Raw genomic sequence first — 22,672 nt, 5'->3', positions numbered from 1 at the left:
ACAAACGCAAGTGTGAAACCAGCCTTAGGAACCCATGTCAGTTGTGAAAAATTGTGAATGATCTTCCCTAAAGAGCATTTCTGCTCAATCCGGAAACTGCACGCTGTGTAGGTTATACAAGAATGCCATATCCAGTTATAAATAGTCGGTCATCCAGTATCACCGCACACCCAGACACTTTGGGGCGCTTTGCAGCCCGGGTGCATCACTATATGTGTTGAGAGAAGTTTTTAAAAAGTTAACAAAGAAAAAAACCTGGCTACAGCATAAATGAAATTTATGATGATACAGTAAGTACAGTAGGTGATGTCTAAGCCTTGCTCCTCCAGTATGTGGTCACCATGCTTAATGTGGCAAATAATAGCGATCTCATATGGCCATAGTCTCTTATTAATCCTAGAGTTTCACCTGCAGTGTGTTGCACTGATATCACTTTTCACATTGTTCTGGAAAGCCGTGCTCTGCTGGATTATACCCTCATTACACAGTCCCACATCCAGTACGATGTATGTGTGCGACACAAGGCCATGAAACACCTGATAAGTGTGGGATTGATCACACTGTGAGCGGCAAGTGTAACTACTGGCAAATAGCCCGAAAGGCAAAAGCCAAAGCTTTCCGTCCTAGAACTTATTTCTGCCGATTGTACCCGGTGCATCTTAGTTGTTCTCCTCTTCTAACACCATGCATTGCTCAGTGACTTGACCAGTCTCTGTAATATTTCAGCTCTTAACTTTACAGACTGTAAATTCTCCAGAATAGCTTGGCATTACTTTTGTTCTTTCTCAGTCTAATGGGAGAAAGCATAAATTTGGTTAGCTGGCCAATCGTTCTATTTCACATCTATTACATGCTTGGTTTGCAGAATAGTTTGAGGCATCAGAACTGAGCGTGGCCAGCAAGTCCTCTCCAAAATCATAAATTCATGTCTGACCATGTTCTAAAGCCTGCAACCCCATGTCCTTCTCCAACACGTGAAGTATCCCAAGATATGAGCTTAGAGACTTGGAAGGACACTATGTAGTGCTGTGGTCATATCATTTGGCCAATGGGGAAGTTGGGAGTGCTTGCATTCTCACCACAGGTGGAGTTATCATTAATGCTAAAGGGGTATTCCCATCTCAGACAAATGACTGATCTACAGGCTACGCTAGAAGTATCTGCTGGTTGTGGGTCCCACGTTTCAGATCTGCACCTATGTCAAGAGTATATCCCCATATCGTGGCTCAGTGAAAGAATGGAAAGGTGGTTGCATATGGACGGCTCTCATGGAAAGATTTGTGCATGGACCACAACTTTCCATATTTACTCTAATGGAATTACCCCCTTTTAGTTGATGCTCTGCAGCCCAGGATGTGCATATTTCTCCTTACATTTTTGTTCCTCTCCCCATTAGTTAGAATTGTACTGTAAATTATCTACCTCTTTAAGCCCAGAGATAATCAGCCCCCAACGCACACTTGTAGTAGAAGCACCAGCAGCCCCTTTGTTCCCAATGTTCTCTGAGTGGGCTGTGACTGTAGCCAGGTTTGTGTATTTGGACCAGGTAGAAGCAACTGACCACCAAATACATGAAGGACATGAAATCTTGGTCTCCAGGAGTGATCTCTGTTCATGGTGGCCTTCAGCCCTGCTTTGTGCTCATCTCCATTTACATACATTATTTGTGTCCAGCTGAGTAAGAGCTAAATATATTTATTTCTTGAGAGGTTTATCTAGTTGGCAGAGGTTGTCTACTCTTTATTTTATATGGAAGTTATGGATCCTGCCTGGAACCAGCACTTCGTTTGATTAAGAGCGATTGAATGTCCTTCTGATCTGCATTAGCTGACATTCCCGCACCACTCACATCCTGGATGACTTCAGAGCTGTTAGTACACATTTCTTTTCTACTCTATTATTAACAGACATGGGACTTGGTAAAAAGACTTCAGAGGCTGAAATGCTCTTGGCCGGAGCTTCCCCATCGGAAGCATCCTCTTTTTATAAAGCACTTGACTGGTGCCGGCGTTGATACAGGATTTCCCTTAGATTGATGAGCGTGCTTAAGATTCAGAATTGCCCATTTGGCTTGCTTTTTGTTAACAAAATAGTTGGCAATTCCAAATATGAACTCTAAAGCAGACTGTCTCGTGAGACGACTACTGCCTTCAAGATAGCAGCATTGTTTTCTTCTAACTGAACGTCACGGGAATATATGGAGCAGACAATTGTACTGCTGCTTCATGATCTCCTTGACGGGTATAAATGACTACTGGAAGTGTGGCTCTACTGGAGCTGCCTCAGCTTGTTCTGAAGAATCGGACAACCCTGATGCTAATGATTGCGTATCCTCCACATTCCTACTACAAAATCTTTGACTACATGTACAACTTATTTTATGAGTTGTTGCAGTATTTGCAGGAAACGCTAAATTAATCTGATGGGTGCAAGGTTACTTCCTTAATTTTTTTTACTTGGACAGTCAAAAAAAATCTTGAAGGAAAAAAATGTTGTCTTGTATTTTGTTTTAGATACAAATTAGATTGACGTTGCCCAAAATCGGTGGGATCGTTCAACAGTATAATGTATATTGGGACCCCCCCCAAGAAGAGAAGGATTTGGCCTATATAATTACAACACCCGCTCCTCTTGTTCTCCGAGGAGATAAGTCAATGCAAGAGGAGTCAGCAGCTCTCTAGTAGAAGACACGCGACCACCCAGTTGAGCTAAACATTCCTTGTATGGGGGAGTCAGGAGAGAGACGGTAGCTGGTGGCCGAACGTATAGGGGGCCTTGAGTTGTCAACTAAACGAGAATGCAACCGTTATTTTTTTCCTTACTCCCCATACAAGTGCTGTATTGGGTTGAGCCTACATATGTTTTGAACAAGGGCTGTAGAGTCAGAGTCGGGGCACATTTTGGTGGAGTCGGTGTCATGGAAATTGAGAAGTTGGAGTCGGAGGTTTGGCTTACCGACTCCACAGCCCTGTTTTGAATGAGGAGATACTTCGTCCGACAGCCATCTCGGCCCTTTCCCCCATACAATGGGACCACTCATTGGGCCTTGTGCTCCTGTGGTCTGATATTGTCGGGTTCGGTCAACATTAGTCAAATGTGTATGAGGGCCTCAATCCACCATCAGTTAGCTCTGATAATGGAACGTCTCCTGGGAGAATAGACAGGTCTGGTGGTGTAACGTGCCTGATTCCTCTTTCCCTGTTGTCATCTATCTGGGAGGCCCACAGATGTCAGCTGGTCCTGCTAAAGTTGAGTGTTTGAAAAACTTTTCTTTTGCGTACAGGTGATGTCAGGTAAGAGAAGGTTAATTTTAGAAGTCCACTCTTTTTTATTTTTTCTTCCCCCCCCCCCCCCCCCCGAAGCCAAGCCACAATCAGAGCTTGTCCGTTTGCAGCAAATTCACTACATCTTAGTGCCAAAACCGTGCATGAGACTGTAAGAAATATCGCGCACATGCTTCAAAGTATTTGTACAGCACAGATCCACAGGAGCTGTGGGTTTGAGATGCTGCAGGTCTACATGCGAGTCTCACCCCTTGCTGTGCTTAGGGTGACATATGCTGCTCCTCCTCTCCTTCTGCACAATGGCAAATGCCACTGCCAAAATTGCCACGGCATCTCCGCAGCTGTACCAACGCTGGTTCCCACACATTAGCCTGTATAAACTTGCCCGCGATTATATTTAGGGCCACCTTTTAAAAGTCAGGCTGCGTACTATAAAAATAAAATATAACATTTGATGTACTCAAAGAGTAATTAAACTTTCATTTTTTTTTTTTTATTTTGTACATCATGGAAAGTTATGAAACTTTGCAAAGCACTTCATTAGGTGTTTTGTATTCATTCCTATAATGATGCATGAAAGTGGATTCCTGACCCCAGATTTTTCCCAGTCTGCTTCCTTGCCTTTACCTACATTGGTATCAGAATGTACTCATTTGGGGTACAGATGATGGCAATGAAAGGGCCCGCTCTGCAACTGTGTCTCACTAACTATGGGGATAAGCTGCTGCAGGAGATTATGCTGATAAGAGCTCTCTCATACTGGCGTATAACATGGCTGAGCGTGATGTTTTATCAGATGGCACTCGGCCCGGTGTTACGCTATGGGGTAGCACTGATCTGCCACTATTTGCTCATGCCGATTAGGCATCAGAGAGCTCTAACAGCAGTGAGACTCGGCTCACACACACACCTATACAAGAGTATGGGTGTGTGGGAAATATTGGACTGCACTCTGATGTCATCCCAGTGCAGTCTGTGTACTCACACAGAGTCAATGGAGAAGATGGAGAAATTGCATTCTCATGTGCTGCGATTCTCTCAGGTGAATGAATAGGAGCACGGTCAGATAACACTCGGGTCTGACCCTGACAGAGTTTGAGCTGAGCATCATTCGCATAATTGGCCCGAATCTCTCACAAGAGAGAATCTACACCAGTATGAGCGAGCCCTAAGCACAACACTCAGGTGGAGACAGGTACTGACCCATCACTGCCATCATCTGTACTCCAATTTAGAACTTTGTGATATCAGTGCAGCTGAAGCCGGCAGATAGACTGGGGAAAAGCCGGGGTCAGGAAGCTGCCTGCATGCATATGTTTTTACACGACTGAAGACAAATTCCCTAATAAAGTGACCTGCAAAGTTCCATAATTTTCCATGCTGGACCAAATTATTAAAAGGAAAAAATTGTTGGTCTTTTTCATAACTTTGTATTACAAGTAACTAATGATTATCACGCTGTGTGAATGCGTCCTTGGTATTGCTACAAAAACGTAATGGACTCTGGAGCTAGGCTGTATGTGAGAGCTGACCCCACAATTACACTGGATCACCTCCCTGGTGGGTGACATTTTTATACTGAAAGCTTAGCCCACAAAGGTGAGGCAAGACTATACCAACAAACCACACAGCAATACACCTGGGTAATGAAACCCATGGGTGCTCGCCCCAAACATGGCCCGAACATAGCTGAATTCCATAAATGACCACTCTTGGATCTGCCGCAGGGTGGTCACCTTTGTACTCCCTCTGTGCCACTTACCTGTTAGTTCATGATCTTTGTTTCCGTTACACATAAAGATGAAGGCTCTGAATTTCCCCACTGCTCATTGTCCTCATTGTCCATTGACCTTTCATTTTTGGCATATGCACCTCGCTTTGTGAATCCAGCCTGTAATGTGTTAACAATTCGCCTGGGACTTTCACCCTATGCATATTATATACATTATAATGTGCTCCTCCCTATAATTAGAGACTTTTTTTTATCTACCCTGATTTTCTAATTGGTATTTTTGGAAACCTCAAACAGGAAGATGGCAATTATACCCAGGCCCATTCTTCCATTCAAAGCTGCAAGCAGCATTTTCTTCTCTGTATAATGGGTGTTTTATAGTCCTCTTGTATATCCTTTTTACTACTGCTGGGAGGCTGCAGCTTGAATCCATTATTATTTGCAAGTCGTCTTCACTCGTCATTTTCGCTTCCTTTCATCACAAAGTGGAAATAAATTGGCATAAATGGTGACTGGCTGAGTTTACTGACCGCTGCATATGTTTTTTTTTGGGGGGGTTCTCCTAAGCACCATGATGTCCTTATGAGATGACCTTTTTACATAGTTACCAAATTGGATGCATCTTGTGTTAGGGAGTGTTAGGGAGTCCGTAAAACTGAATTAGAAGGATTTGGGAATGACTCCATGGTGACGAAAGATTTAAATTCGATCATCTATGGCCTTAAATCAGCCTGTCTAAGGACACAGTCCGATGGACGTGTAAATCGGACCAAGATCGTATCACAATGCACGGACTGGCTGGCGGCTCTACCTACCTGAGCATGTCAACTTCATGTATATCTATAAGGCTGTCGCGCCTGGGGAGAGAGAGCCGCCAGCTAGTCCGTGCACTGTGTTCCGAGCTCGGTCCAGTTTAGACAGCCGTCTGCCCCTGCCCTATGTGGCACTTAGCTGTAGTAATTGGTTTAGGTCAACAAGGTGACTCATAAGTGGTCAAATCTGGGGTTGGACGGAATACTGCCGGCGTTATAGCTCAGCGCCTCCAATAACAGATACGTTTGGTGCCAGCCTCCAATTCCATGGTGTTCACCACCTTCTGCCTGGTTTCTCTCCTCCACCTCTACTTTTGATAAAGAATTGCAAATATGTTACGTTCTTGGCACATGTGGCTATTCATAGATCACATTCCGTTTTTTTTCCCATAGGCATTAATGTAATTCCCAGCCCTGTACTCTGACCTCAGACATCTGAACACACTGGTGTTTTGTCTCCAGAGCGTTTTGCTGCCGTATGATGGATTCCTGGACTTTCTGGATATTATAAATAGCATTATTCCTTTCTCTTGTGTACACACAAAACGGTCTCTACGACTGCACTCATGGTACACATCCGAGTCCTGACAGCGGGAAGTACAGTATAAGCGCTGCAGGAGGCCATCTCGAAAAGAAGCACCCTATCTTGGGTCGGGTTGGCACATTGTATGACTTAGGAGTAGTGGACTACGTGGCCGAGAGTCACACAACAAATCTGCATGTGGCTTACAGTTTCATGGCACCTACAGGCAAAGTTGGTAAAAGCATTGCATCTGCAGCGTGCAAATCCAGACCTTCTAGGGTTTAAGATTAGGTACTCTCCTGACAACCACCTTTCTACCGCTAGTCCAGAATCCAGGGGTTTTTATGACGTCTCATTCTAAATCTATGGGCATTAATATGGCGTTAGTCCCCGCTTTGCAGCTATAACAGCCCTCTCGGTGTCGGTGAGAATTTGTACCCATTTATCCAGAAGAGCATTTGTAAAGTCAGGAACTGATGTTGGAGCAGAGAGCTTGGAGGTCAGGGCTCTGTGCTTCCAGTCAAGTTCTCTACCCCATACACACCAAACTATCTTTGTGCCGTAGTGCGAAAGCAAGGTTCATGATTGTGCTAGAACAGGAAAAGGGCCTTCCCCAAACTGTTGCCACAAAGTTGGAAGTCCGAAGTGTCTGGCCTCCTGAAGCATTAGGATTTCTCTTTACTGGAACAAGATGGCTAAGGTCCGACCCCTGAAAAACAAAACTTATACAGTTATCCATCAAACTTTACCGTTGGGACAGTGCATTCAGGTAATGTTCTCCTGGTGTTTACCAAACGCTGACTCGTTCGTCAAATTAATTCGTCACTTGAAGTGTGATTCAGCACTTAACAGAACATGTTTCCACTGCTTCAGAGTCCAGTGATGGCAGCTTTCCACTACTCCATCCGATGCTTGTGCTTGGTAGTGTACAGTGGTTTGCGAAAGTATTCACCCTCTTGGCATTGTTTGCTTCCTCACAACCTGGAATTTCCATGTCTTTTTTGCATATTTGCATCGGTTCATGTAAAGAATGTGCCTACAACTGCAAGTCGCTTTGGATAAGTCTCTATGAGGTTTCCACCTCTTGCCTTGATGATGTTTGCCCATTCCTCAAGGCAAAACTACTCCAGCTCTTTTAAGTTACACGGTTTCCTCTGGTGATCAGTAATCTTCAAGTCTGGCTGCAAATAATTGGATAAAAGGTCTGGGCTTTGACTAGGCCACTCCAAAACATTTACACATTTCCCCTTAAACCACTTGAGTGTTGCTTTAGCAGTATGCGTTGGGTCAAGGTCTTGTTTGAAGGGGAACCTCCATCCCAGTCTCAAGTCAATGGCAGATTGAAACAGGTTTTGCTCAAGAATATCTCTGTATTTCACACCATCCATCTTCCCCTCGACTCAGGCCAGTTTCCCTGTCCCTGCTGTTGAAAAACATTCTCACAGCATGATGCTCCCACCACCATGTTTCACTGTGTTGATGGTGTTCTTGGGATGATGAGCCATGTTGGCTTAGCACTAGAGATAACGTTTACCTTGGTAGCTAAAAGTTCAATTTTGTTCTCATGTGACCACAGCACCTTCCTCTATACATGTGGGGAGTCTCTCAAATTTTGTCTTTTGGCAAACTTAAAATGAGCCTTACTATTTTTATGTATGTAAAGGCTTTTTTCTGCCCACGTTTCCATAAGGATCACCTGTATGGAATGTACGGCTTATTGTGATCATATGGACAGATACTCCAGTTCTGTTTGGGAACTCTGCAGCTCCTTCAGGATTACTGTTGGTCTCTGTGCTGCCTCTCTGATTAATGCCCTCCTTGCCTGAGCTGAGTTTTGGTGGGCGGCCCTCTCTTGGCTGGTTTGCTGTGGTACCATGTTCTTTCCATTTAATGGTGCTCCTGGGGATCATCAAAGATTGGGATTTTTTTTTCTAACCCAACCCTGACATTTACTTCTCAATAACTCTGTCCCTGACTTGTTTGGAGATCTCCTTGGTCTTCATGGTGCCTCTTGCTTAATGTTGTTGTATCCTCTGTGGCCTTTCAGAAAAAGTGTGTATATACTGACAGACCACGTGATGGTTAGTAAAAGGAAGGCCACCTGTGTACAATCTAAACATGTGACTTATGAAGGTAATTGCTTGCACCACAAATTTTTAGGGACTTCATCTCCAAAGGGGTGAGTACATGTGCACATGCCAATTTTTAGTTATTTGATCCCATAGTTTATGCCTATATTTTTCTCTCGTCACTTCACCCACTTAAGCCCCCGTTACACACTGCGATATCGCTAGCAATATCGCTGTAAAGTCACCGATTTTGTGACGTTATAGCTATATTGCTAGCGATATCGCTGCATGTGATACTTGCCTCCGACCGGCTCCCCCGCTGCTTATCGCTGATCGCGCGAGAACGTCCTGGGCCATTCCTCGTTGGCCACTTCCTGCTGGGCTTCCTGTGGCGCCGTCGAGCGAAGCGTGGAGCCGGGCGGGAGGACGCAGGATCGCCGCGTCCGACAGGTAAGTAGCGATCCCCGTTCCCAGCGATGTTGCTGGTGAGATCTGCCTGTGTGGCAGCTCACTAGCGACCACTTAGCGATGCACCAGCGATCCTGACCGCGTCATATCGCTGGTCGGGATCGCTGGTGCATCGCTAGGTGTAACGGTAACCTTAGACTATTTAGTGCTGATGCATCACACACAAATCGGATTACAAAAATATCTGAACACAGGTTGTAATGTAGCAAAATAGGTAAAAAGGGAAGGGGCGAATACTTTTTTTAAGCCAGTGTAAGGGTTGTTTGCAGAAGCTTGGCCATGAAACTCCCGGTGTACACTTTTTGTGCTGCTGATAGTGCCAAAAGAGGTCTGGTCTCTGCAGTTAGTCAGCAGAGCGTTGGTGACATTTCTGACCTCTGCTTCACAGCACTTGATGACCCCTCTCTGTAACCTTGTGGTCTGCACTTTGGCTGAGTTGCTGCAGTTCTTTCCAGTTTTCAATGATCTAGGTGATGGGGGGAATATTTAGGAGAAAGGAAAAGTTGTGAACGTAGAAATATATGGCATCTTACTACCAGCAGTGGAGTCTGCAAGCTCATTGCTACAAGTTATTCAGTCACAAATGTCTAGGAGGGAAAACGGTCTTGGTTTTATACGCTTATTATTATTATTATTATTATTTATTGTTATAGCGCCATTTATTCCATGGCGCTTTACATGTGAGGGGGGTATACATAAAAACAAGTACAATAATCTTAAACAATACAAGTCATAACTGGTACAGGAGGAGAGAGGACCCTGCCCGCGAAGGCTCACAATCTACAGCGGGATGGGTGATAATACAGTAGGCGAGGGTAGAGCTGGTCGTGCAGCGGTTTGGTCGATCAGTGGTTACTGCAGGTTATAGGCTTGTCGGAAGAGGTGGGTCTTCAGGCTCTTTTTGAAGGTTTCGATGGTAGGCGAGAGTCTGATATGTTGTGGTAGAGAGTTCCAGAGTAGGGGTGATGCGCGAGAGAAATCTTGTATGCGATTGTGGGAAGAGGAGATAAGAGGGGAGTAGAGAAGGAGATCTTGTGAGGATCGGAGGTTGCGTGCAGGAAAGTACCGGGAGACGAGGTCACAGATGTATGGAGGAGACAAGTTGTGGATGGCTTTGTATGTCATGGTTAGGGTTTTGTAATGGAGTCTCTGGGCAATTGGGAGCCAGTGAAGGGATTGACAGAGGGGAGAAGCTGGGGAATAGCAGGGGGACAGGTGGATTAGTCGGGCAGCAGAGTTTAGAATAGATTGGAGGGGTGCGAGAGTGTTTGAGGGGAGGCCACAGAGCATGAGGTTGCAGTAGTCAAGGCGAGAGATGATGAGGGCATGGACTAGGGTTTTTGCAGATTTTTGGGTGAGGAATGAACGGATGCGTGAAATATTTTTGAGTTGAAGCTTATGACAATGTGACTGACTGGAAAGCCTAAATTCAGACATTAAGAGTAGTCCAAATACTTGTGTCCATGTTATTACAGCTCCCATTCAGCAGACTCGTGAAAGGCAAATCTGTCTTGCTACACAGTAATAAAACTCCGTCCCGAAATCCCTCCCTAATGATAAATGAGGAGTCTACTGACTGCACCTTCCTGGAAGCGGTGACGGCACTTGGCATCACCCAGTTTTCCTACACACAGATATCTTTTAGGCTCACATCCGTGGTGTAGACGTCAGCAGAATCTCCATCACAGGTCCGGTCAAAGGCACATGGTGAATTGGCATGGGGTGTTACTCTACTTTATCCGGTGCTTGTGTTTTACACCCAATAATGTCAGTAGGATCCATCTAGCACCACCGGTATCTACCATGTGATGGACTCGGCACTGCTGCTCAGCTTCTAAGATGAAGCTTTAGGATATCAAGAACATGGATGGAGCTGAGCAGAAGAAACCTCTGTGTGGAATGTTAAACGTTCTCTTAGAACCGGCCCAGATTCCCCCGTTTCTATGTAGTGATGATGGTAGAGCGGACAAATCCAGAAGTGGTGACGGGTTTCTATTATACTTCTCTGACTGTTCCACTCCTGGTTTTGGCTTACAAATACTGATATTAAAAAAAAACAAAACTCCCCAAATATTCAACGTGTGCACGTGGCCTTAATGTTAACTCTGTCCAAATTCTTCTGTCGACCTTTGTCCGCAGCTTTTTAGAAGGCTCACCGGCTGCTGACTGTGTACAGCTTTGCTGGGGACCTGTGCCGTAGACCTTGGCTCTGACTGTAATGTATGCATCCAGTAACGAGGAGGCTGGCTTTACATTGGAGCCACCATGGGTAAGGTGGCACTCTTCATTTTCCAAACTAGATAACAGGATTTTGGTGATTTGAAGCATTAGCATTTGTTTTTTTGTAGAACTTGTACAGTGCTGTATTTTTTTTTTTTTCCCCTAAAAACAGTCCTTCTCGCTATATTTCACAGATGCGTACATATTCTTTAATCAGTGGGAATCCGTTTTTGAGAACTAATCGGAGTTCTCTTGTGACCATGGAGTAGGAACTTTTTTCAGACTTTTTCCTAAAAGGCATCTTTTATGGCCGCCTGTTTTCTGTTCGCTTTGCTGACGTGTCTGTCCTGTCCTTTTCAGACGCTCGATTCAGTTACAAAGCTTGGATGTGCTGATGGATGGTTGTTTTTCCTTTGTCTGTTTTTGAGTGGGTCTTAAAGAAGCACAAAACTGATTGTGTTATGCTGTTGCAGGGCTTATGAAAGGTGCGCTGGACGAGACGAGCATACAAATGTTCTTTTTAAGGAGTGGTTTCCAGTTTTTAAATGGTTACAGTTGGAAAATGAGGAAAAAAACAATAAGCAACTTTCACAAGTTACCTCCTTAAAAATTCTCTCATTTCTCAAGAACAGAGGTTTTTTTTTTTTCTTTAATTCTGTTGTGCACAGCTTATTGCCTAGGTTATCGGCCACTGCTGAAGTAAGAGTGGTCAGTTACTTGGGCAAGGTGGCCCAATTGAGTGTTATTGCTGCATCTGGTAATCGTCAGCTCCTCATGCTTCTCCCATGCAAAGAAAAAAGATGAGAATATCCCTGACAGGGGAACCTGTCAGTAGAATCTACCCTCCTAAGCCATCTGTAGGGCATGTAAGTCATAGGAAATGGAACAAAATCATTACTTGATATGTCCAATCCAATTACTTATTCCATAGAAATCCACTTTTTTAATATGTAAATGAGCTGTTAAGATCTATGGGCTGGACATAGATCCCTGATAATCTGTCTCCAGATATTATTTTAAATTAAAGGATATGTCAGCAGTAGCACCTGGCAAACCATTGATCAGCTGTTGTTCAGCTCAGGTGTTACCCACCCTCTCCAGGTCCACGGCTGCCCTGCTCGTTGTTGACAGTTTGCAGCAGTGATGTCTGAATTACACAGCATGCGATTGCTGAAGCCAATCACTGCACTCGGCTTGTGCTGTCTACATCAGCAGTGTCACTGAGCCCAGTGACTGGCTGCAACGGTCACGTGTGATGTCGCTGCTACATGTCATCAGAGACAGCTGTCATTGGTGTCTGGGGGGCTGTATAGAGATGAGGATGGGATATATGGAGGTACAGCAGTGTGGAGTGCATTGTGGTGTGATGGCTGACTACATATACTCCGGGGTATTGTTATTTTGTTCCAGGACAACTTTCAAAAATAATTGACTTCTTTCTTGTAATTTTATCTTTATGGCAGTTAAAGTTTGATCTTGTAGCTTTTTGGCAGCTCGGTAAAAAAAGGGGCTATTAAAGCCCCCGTCACACACAGCGATCTCGCTAGCGAGATCACTGCTGAGTCACAACTTTTGTGACGCAACAGCGATCTCACCAGCGAGATCGCTGTGTGTGACACTGACCAGCGACCGGCCCACCTGTCGGTTATCGCTGATCGTCATGGAATAGCCAGGACATTTTTTTGGTCGCTGGTCTCCTGCTGGCCGGCAAGCATCGCTGCGTGTGACAGGCGGGAGACCAGCGATCAGCGCGCTGGTAACTAAGGTAAACGCAGGGTTTCTAAGCACCGGGCGGTGCTTAGAAACCCGATGTGTTCCTTAGTTACCAGCGCGCTGATGCAGGGAGCTGGTAACCAAGGTACACATCGGGTTTCTAAGTGGCGCACGCCCCTTAGAAACCCGATGTGTATCTTAGTTACCAGCTCCCTGCATCAGCGCGCTGGTAACTAAAGTACACAGCGACGCCGCACGCTCGGCATCGCTGGTGAAGCTGTCTGACAGCTCACCAGCGATCATGTGGCAATTCACCAGCGATCCTGACAAGTTGATATCGTTGTCGGGATCGCTGGTGAGTCGCTATGTGTGACGGGGCCCTAACAATCACAAGTGTTTTGCTTAGAGGGATTTCACATAGTTACCAAAAAGCATGTTGTATGCACGGGACAAGTTGATAACTTGCTGATTACTGAGGGGAGCTAGACAGCGGGACACCACAGACTTGATCCTTGGCAGCAGCGGGGGTCCATCTCCCTGTACCGGAGTGCTATGCAGTCTTGTGTCAGTGCTATGAAAATGCCTGGTCATCACACAAACCAGTGACTTAAAGGGAGTCTGTCACCCCTTTTTTGAGATATCATATAATGATATCATTCAATTGTGTGTCACATAAGGATTCTCTTAGTACTTTTGCTTCCCCCTGACCCCGCACCTTTCATGCATAAATACCTTGTTTATATCGGTTCAGATGTATGTAAACTGCCGCTATCCAGTCCGCTGGGCGGGTCTTATTCACTTGCTCCCCCCCTCCCTGTCTTGCTCTACGCATTTCTTCTTGTGTAGAGCAAGACAGGGAGGGGGGGGGGCAGATAAATAAGCCCCGCCCAGCGGACCGGACCACGGCAGTTTACATACATCTGAACCGATATAAAAAAGATATTTATGCATGAAAGGTGCGGGGTCAGGGGGAAGCAAAAGTACTAAGAATCCTTATGTGACACACAATTGAATGATATCATTATATGATATCTCAAAAAAGGGGTGACAGATTCCCTTTAAGCCCCCGTTACACATAACTATGTCCCAGCAATTCCACCCACGATCCGACATGATAGGATCGCTGGGACATCGTTAGGCTGATCGCTGGTGAGCTGTCACATAGACAGCCCCAGCGATCAGGACCAGCGACGTTGGACGCTGGTTTCTAATGTAAACGTCGGGTATCCAGGAGCCACGGCTCCTGGATACCCGCTGTTTGGAAACCGGCGTACACACTGGTTTCCAAGGTAAACATCAGGTATCTAAGAGCCACGCGGCTCCTTGATACCCGATGTTTACATTAGAAACCAGTGTCCAGGATCGCTGGTCTCTAGCTGCCACACGCAGCGATGCGCGCTGGCCAGTGGGAGACCAGCGATCGAAAAACGGCCCTGGCCGATGCTGCACGATCAGTGATACCTGGCAGGGGGGCCAGTCGCTGATCCCCGTCACACACAGCGATCTCACTGGCGCGTCAAAAAATCAGCGATCTCGCTAGCGAGATCGCTGTGTGTGACGGGGCCTTTACTTGGTACTAGGAGTTAAAGCCCCGTCATATTTCGTGACACATCAGCGATCTCGCCAGCGAGATCACTGTGTATGACCGTCGAGATTGCTGTGTGTGACCGGGATCAGCGACCAGCCCCCCTGCCGGTTATAGCTGATCGTGCAGCATCGGCCAGGGCTGTTTTTCGATCGCTGGTCTCCCGCTGGCCAGCGCGCATCGCTGCGTGTGGCAGCGAGAGACCAGCGATCAGCGACGCTGGTTTCTAATGTAAACATCGGGTATCCAGGAGCTGCGGCGTTTACATTAGAAACCAGCGTCGCTGGAGGGGCTGTCTATGTGACAGCTCACCCAACGATCAGCCTAACGATGTCCCAGCGGATCCCATCATGTCGGATCGTTGGTGGGATCGCTGGGACATCGTTATGTGTAGCGGGGGCTTTACACATGAACAAGATATTAGGAGGGGTGTCTCTGCACAGGGTGGTAAAAGTTATAATTGTCATGGGTTAGTTCTCCACCGTGGAGGTACATGGCGCCATCAGTCTCTGACGCACTAAGAACATTGGGGTCAGCGCTGCCGTCTGCTGTAAAGTTTATATATGAACTCGAGCAGCAATATAGTAATTGTCCTGAAAGGAGCTGGGACTGAGTGCTAGGGATGGGAAATCGTTTTGTAGAAACCCAGTAATAGGTAATCTGTCGCCGGGTTTTTGCTGACCCATCTGAGAGCAGCTTAATACAAGGGCAAAAAAACCTTTGGTTTGTTTCCAGGACTTTGTCATGTACAAAACAGCTCTGCTATTGATGAGCTCTGTACAACACCTGACCACATCATTGATAGGCAGTTCTCTGTGCATAGGCAGAAAGCTACCAGAAAGTGGTGGGGATGACCGCTCATAGTTAGCAAGGACCACATTTCTTCTGGTTTACTAGTCCTCTCAGTGATAATTTCCTGCTGAAGTAGTAGACTGCGTCTGGGTGTTCGTCTCCAGTAGGTGTACACGCCTGAAAATGATGAACGGTGACTGTGTCTGCACCATTATAGTCTATGGCCCCGTCTGCATATACGTCCAATCCCTTTTTGTGGGGGGTTCGGAGGAAACCCCAGCAGGACCAGAACTCGGTGTGAAAGCACCCTTATTCCTTCTGTATGGTAGTATTGAGGGTAGCCAGGCCCAGGAGTTGACTATCTTTTATTTATTATGCTTTGCTTATATAGTGTCATTAATTCCGCAGCGCTTTACAGACATCACTATCACTGACTCCATTGGGGCTCACAATCTAGATTCCCTATCAGGATGTCTTTGTAGTCTGGGAGGGAATCGGAGAAAACCCACCCTACACAGGGAGAACATACAAACTCCTTGCAGATGTTGTCCTTTGTGGCATTTGCTAACCACTGAGCCGCCATGCCACCTTATCTTCATCATTGTCATAGACTTTGACTGTAGCGGCAGGACACAAGATTTCTGGTTGTCAGATTAGGTTACATACCGTACGTACGTAGCTTTCTGCTCCTACCAAACTGCAGTCGCCATATAACGCGACAATTTTCATTTACCGTATTTAAGGAACGTTCTCAGTCTCTTAAATATGGTTAATGGAATCGTTCTCTCCCCAGTCACCTGTCTGCAGCTCATCTTTGATCTGCACCAGGTGATGTCCGGTCAATAATGTACTGCCCACATAAATGATCCGAGCAGCCGGTGAACTAGTGTTTCCTGATATCTTAGGCTATGTTCTTGTATTGTGTTTTTTGCAGCATTTCTTAATGCAAATTTTCAGCTGCGGTTCACAGTACCAGTCTGAGATTTCAGAAATCTCACGCACACATCTTATTTTTTTTTTTTTTCTTGACTGTTTTGTCAAAGAGCTTGGTTTTTGCAAAATGCAGCATGTCACTTGTTTCAGCGTTTTTTCAGCATCTGCCATTGCTTTAGTGCAAAAATTGCGGCAAAAACGCAGGTATCCGTATTTGCTGCATTTTTGCTGCCAAAACCTAATGAAGTTGAATGAGGTTTGTTTTAAAACGCTAAACTTTCTCACCATGCACAAAGAGACAAGTGTACCCTGACAAAAATGCAGTAAAAAGCCTTAATGTCATGCGTTAATAAAGTTACCAAACTTTTCATCTCACTTCTGTCCTTGTATAAACCGCACAGCGCTGTGTATAACAGTGACTAACGGCTAATAACCTTGGAACATCTTGGTTATTTTAAGGTCACAGTGTGATAAATATTTATTTCCTGATGCCGGTGTATGTGATCCGTTATGTACACAGTATTCTCCTAATTTACCCTCATTCTTTGTACTTGCTCCTTTACATGGTTAGGCGCTGTCATAAATAACCCAGATTGTAGCTTTTCACATCCTACACAGTAATGGAAGAAGATTAAAAAAGAAACGTTCAGCCTTTATGAACATCCTCACTTGTCAGACATGATTACTTTGAATAGCATCAAAGAAAAGTGTGGGAGCTTAAATCTCTTCAAATAAATCAAGATTGGAAAAACAAAGTATATGAAAGTCCCGTTATAGTAAAAAATATAAATATCTTTATTGAACATTAGACAGGACATAATAAGATATTATATAACACACGTTACAAAAAATGATTAAAGGTATGTGTAAAATTGACGTGAAGTTGGCAGTGATACAACCGTGTTAGCAGCACAGAGAACATGTCAAAAATGTAAAAAAATGTGAATACTGGGAACAGGAAAACCACATATTAAACACCAAGTGATGGATATTAAACAATGGTAAAGGGAATGAACCCCTATATATACAGAAAGTGCATGGAGGCACCACCAACATGAAGACTGCCCCCCGAGGAAGCAAGGTGCGAAACGCGCGTCGGGGCTTCAGTGCGGTACGGTGACACTTGTACTATTGTTAAGGAACTCTTGGCACTTGTTATGCCAATTTTTTGGGGGGTTCTCTACATAAGGACCCTTGTTTATTGTGAGTCTTAATAGTATTAGCTTGTCACATTCATGTTGGTGGTGCCTCCATGCATTTCCCTTTACCATTGTCTAACATTCATCACTTGGTGTGTTTTCCTGTTCCCAGTATTCACATTTTATTACATTTTTTAAATATTCTCTGTGCTGCTAACACGGTTGTATCACTGCCTGCTTGATGTCGATTTTACACATACCTTTAATCATTTTTTGTAATGTGTGTTATTTAATATCTTATTATGTCCTGTCTAATGTTCAATAAAGATATTTATATTTTTGACTATAACGGGACTGTCATATACTTTGTTTTTCCCATCTTGATTGACTTATTTGAAGAGCTATAAGCTCACACACTTTTCTTTGATGCTATTCAGCTCTTATGGAGAGTCTCTCTAATCATAACTATGGTTTTTTTGCCCTTCCATGTTCCTAGCTATGTAAGAAAGACATGGTTACTTTGCAGTTCCTCAGCTGTCATTATGGGCATGATAGGAGCCAGTATGCGGAATGTGGACTTTTCCACGGATCCAGCAAAACCTTCATCAGTTACATGACAAACACGAGCTTTTGTCAAGAATGAATTGGTGGAAGAGTTTCCTCCATGCTTCTGCTTTTCTATGCTCTGTGACAAGTAACTTTCCATTACAGACCAGCACCAGGGAAGCCATAGACAGAAGCTCATAAATCCCCACCAATTTCCATCTGTCACTAGTTGTCTGCCTTAAATTAGTAGTAAGCTGTGGCAAAGGCGCTTACTACATAGCCGAGCTGGAGCCGTTCTCCTGCCAGTCCCGATCTGTCGTATTCCAGCTCAGCCGGATGTCTGATTTTGTCTTGTTGCTGTTGATCTATACTAAAATCTCTGTCTATGGAGAAATCCTAATGGTCTTGTCAGGAAAACAAAGGCTTGTATGTAGGAGACCTGACCTTGTGTAAGGCGATAAGTAGGGATTTTCTGAAATATTCTTCATGATATTTATGCACTTGCTGTGTCAACCAAAGTGAGTCGATTTTTCGGAAAGTTTGGGAACACAGCTATAGAGTTGTTCTCTGATGTAAAATTATGATTACTTGGTGCCCGGCTGCGGCACGGAGTTAGGACCGGTCTTGTGAGCAGGAAACGTGGCAATAGCTGAATCTCTCCATGGGAGCTCATGTATACAAGTGCAGATTGTTTAGCATCACTGAGATCTATCTACATGTGGCTATAAGGAACGCAAATTTCAGCTCCAAAAGACACTTGATATTCTGATTTAAATAAAGGGATTGTACAGGATTAGAAAAAAACTATTTTCTGTAAAAAAAAAAACAAAAAAACAAACAAACAAATCAGCGGCACACGTGGTCACAGGTTTTGTGTATTATTGCAGCTCCACTCTACTGAGCTGAATTGGCCCTTATACAACCATGGCCAAGAGTGAAGAGAAAAAAAAGGTCTTCTAATCGCTGTCAACTAATTTTAAGAATTATCCTACGGAACATAGGATTTTCTGTATCAACTCTCACTTTTCTAAAATATGGTTTATTCTGGGGTGTACTTCCTTTCCCAAGTGCAGCTCAACTGAGTTTTCAGTCGTTGCAACCATGATTTCTGGAGGTCGACCATTGTGGTTGCTTTTTCAGACATTGTAGATGTAGTTGGAGATGCATCTAGGAGGTACGAGGAGCTTGTGAAGTTGGAGGTACGAGGAGCTCATGATGTTGGAGGTGGACCTAGGAGGTACGAGGAGCTCATGATGTTGGAGGTGGATCTAGGAGGTACGAGGAGCTCATGATGTTGGAGGTGGATCTAGGAGGTACGAGGAGCTCATGATGTTGGAGGTGGATCTAGGAGGTACGAGGAGCTCATGATGTTGGAGGTGGATCTAGGAGGTACGAGGAGCTCATGATGTTGGAGGTGGACCTAGGAGGTACGAGGAGCTCATGATGTTGGAGGTGGACCTAGGAGGTACGAGGAGCTCATGATGTTGGAGGTGGACCTAGGAGGTACGAGGAGCTCATGTTGTTGGAGGCGCACCTAGGAGGTACGAGGAGCACGTGAAGTTGGAGGCGCACCTAGGAGGTACGAAGAGCTTGTGAACTGGAGCACTACACGGTCCCTGGATGGACCCATTCTCTATGATATAAGTGGACACTACTATAATCCATCTCAAGACAAGGACACTAGATGTATGCCAGCTTTCCCTTAAAAATAGCATTGAGACAAGTGTTGCTTGATATTTCCCAACAGCCTTAAAAAAAACTTTTGTTTTTGTATTCCTGATGTGAAACACTTTCTGCAGAAATAGAAGGATCAGATAAACATGCGATTTCCTAAATGGATCGTCTCCAGTTATTCCACTAAACATCGCCTTGTGTTCCCGAGTAGACTACAGCCTGAGACCATGTGTGACAGTGCTCACTGCTCCCCTGTCCTGTAGGAGATATGGATGTAATGACACTGGGGTGTTCTGTCACAAAGGTTTGGTGATGATGAAGGCTTGGACTTATGTTATATTTTTTTTCTTGTATTTGACAGTGTCCTGGAGAAGAAAATCGTGTAGGAACCCGGACTGTGTATGTTGGACATAGGCCAACTTCAGAAACAGATGCTTACATTGCGCCCAAATTCTGTGATAACAGAATTGTCTCATCAAAGGTTGGAAAGCTTCTTACATTACATAAGCTGTTTTGTTTTTTTTTTTTGGTTTTTTTTTGGGGGGGGGGATGTGTATTTTAGCAAATTATTATTTAATTTTTTTTTTTGTTTTTTTTTTTAAGTTGAGCATTGCGCTTTTATGATTCGTAGTCTATATTTCTGCTTTTCTCCCAGAACTCCTAGTTAACTTAATTATCATTACTGTCCATTGGAGTCTTTTGACATGGAAAATTATTTTTCACATATGGTTGTGGTTACCTTTAGTGAATAAAATTTGTACTGAGTTTCAGGTTGCAATCTTCATTCATGTATTCATTTTTTGGCCCCTGATGTGCAGTTTGCAGCCTGATCAAAGTTTCAGGTTTTCCTCTCATGGGATTATCTCTCCCAGTAATATAGGCTGGATGTGAGGTCTGTGTATATCCAGGGTGCTGCTGCCTGCATTTGCTAATATATCACAACTTGTTCCCATTTATTGCTCTTATTGCCTTGTCATGTGCTCTCCTCCTTTTCTATAACCTGTTTTCTCTGCCCTCCCTGAGTCTGCACATGCTTCCTCTTTTTCCCACACGTGGAAATCTGTGTTCAACCTTTTCCTTGCTGCTATCCCGATCATTGAGAGAAGAAAGAAAGCATAGAGCTGTCAGAACCAGTATCAGAAGCTCTGATAGGGTTGTAACATGACTTAAAGGGGTATTTCCATCTCCCAAGATCCTATCCCGGTAAATAGTAGGTGTAATAACAGTTTTATTGGCAAATACTTCCAATTAGAAGCGTAGTATAGTTCATCTGGTTCGCTGTGTAGCTTACCCCATGTGCAGGCATTGCAGTAGCTTGGGTATCTACCTATTGTTATGTCCACTAACAACTTATTGTCTATATTAGTGGCCATAACCATGGATACCTAAGCTACTGCATTGCCCAGCATGGAGTAAGCGATGTAGCGAATCAGAAGAACTATACTACATTTCTAATTGAAGTTATTTGCTAATATTATTGTTACAGCTACTGCATATTGAGATGTTCTTGGGGAAGGGAATACCCTTTTAACTAAAGAGCTTGAAGACATGCAGCAGCAGGAAAGTGATATACATTTTTAATGACTGCTGTTTAGAAGTTTGATAAACTTTACATTTCACTTTACATGGCTGTTTAAATATATCAGTGACTTCTGATTACTTCAAGTTCATAGTCTTTGTCTACTCTGGATTTAGCTTAGAATCTGTGACAAAGCCTAAATTTTCACTTTTAGGGCTCACACTCATCTGCGTTTAAAACACCGCTCCAATGTTGATCCAGAAAAGTAGGGCGAGTGTCGGGCGGGTGTCATGCGCGTACAACACAATTTTCCTCACATAGCATCCATATGACATGCGTATGCAATGCATTTTTTCTTTACTCTAACTATTATTCTGCAATCATTTACTGGACCATTTACAGTGTTCTATTCTACGGAATGGTAATGTGTCCTTAAAAATCGGACGGCACACGGATGGGTCCGCGTGCTGTCCGTCTTTCTCACACCCATTGACTTGCTCTGGTGAGTATCGTCAGATGTTTGCGGCCACTTGCACCACGTGCAGTTTTTTTCCCATCCAGATTCCAGCTGAGAAAAAAAATCGCAGACGAGCACTGAAACAGCGATTAACATTGGTCGAAGTGCAATCCGATTTTTTTTTTTTTTTTTTTTTTTTTTTTTTTAAATCTGATTTCACTCGTCTGATTTATACGCAGATGATTATGAGCCCTTACTGTCAAATACTGGAGGTTTGTGAATCCATATGCAGTTTGAACATGACCTAGAAATCCTTGTGTAACTGGAGGTTTGAGCTTTGGCTCATTTGTGATTCGTTCCTATGAAGACTATCAAAAATAATTAAAATGTGTTAATATTCCAGCATCATGGAATTGTTAAATACTGTTATTTTTCAGACGTAAAAGGAATCGGTCTGCAGTTTTTTTTTATATGTAACCTGAAAGTAGTATAATGTAGGGCCAGAAGCCCTGATTCCAGCAATGTGTCACTTACTAGGCTGTATTTTGCTGTTTCAATAAAATTAGTGTTTTAGCAGTAGGTGATTATCACAAGAGGCGTAGCTGTCTCCTGCCCTCCTGGTCCAACCACGCCCCCAGCACTGATTGGCAGCTTTCTGTACATATCATATACAGTCAGTGGTGTGGGCGGGGTTATACACAGCTTAGCATTCCGAGCTCTGCTACATCTGCTGCAGAGAAATCTGTGATTCTGTTGCAACTGCTGCAGCCAGTAGCCTAAATGTTATATCACTGGAATCAGGGTATCTGTCCCTACATCATATTGCTGACAGATTACACGGCAAAAACCTTTTGAGAGATTTCCATGGGGTGTGGTATGTGAGCAGAATCTGTTGGCTGCTATGTTTAGTTTCGTAAAATAAACCAGCTTCTGAAATCTGGCCAGGAGTCTCAATTACCGAGCAGCTTATTGATTGATGGCTTATCCATATACTAACTGAATTTGTATTGAACTTTACATTTTGCAGGAAGATATTTTAGTGTTTTGCTCAGACTAAATAATTTATACCTGCTGTTTATGGAGAGATGAGTTTCTATATACTATGTACAGAGCGATGGCTTTATACACATGTGGTCAAAATTGTTGGTACCCCTCGTTTAATGACAGAAAAACCCACAATGATGACAGAAATAACCTGAATCTCTG

The 22,672-nt window shown here is 44.1% G+C and overlaps 1 protein-coding gene across 3 annotated transcripts in view; it reads left to right on the top strand.

Annotated features, from left to right (window-relative positions):
• ATP11C (ATPase phospholipid transporting 11C (ATP11C blood group)) overlaps nt 1–22,672 on the top strand; it is a 213,081-nt gene that overhangs the window by 43,226 nt on the left and 147,183 nt on the right. For 2 of the 3 annotated variants that reach the window (XM_073543576.1, XM_073543578.1), the window contains exons 1-2: nt 11,092–11,157; nt 19,852–19,971. In XM_073543576.1, coding sequence (XP_073399677.1) covers nt 11,107–11,157; nt 19,852–19,971 — 171 coding nt within the window. In that variant the 5' untranslated portion in view covers nt 11,092–11,106. Of the gene's footprint in view, nt 1–11,091; nt 11,158–19,851; nt 19,972–22,672 lie in introns of those variants that run through there. The other variant, XM_073543577.1, reaches the window with a different exon arrangement.

The sequence above is a fragment of the Dendrobates tinctorius genome, unplaced genomic scaffold (genome assembly GCF_039654945.1).
Source record: "Dendrobates tinctorius isolate UK_male_01 unplaced genomic scaffold, ASM3965494v1 ptg000133l, whole genome shotgun sequence".
NCBI lineage: Eukaryota > Metazoa > Chordata > Amphibia > Anura > Dendrobatidae > Dendrobates > Dendrobates tinctorius.
This window is presented reverse-complemented; position numbering and strand designations above follow the sequence as displayed.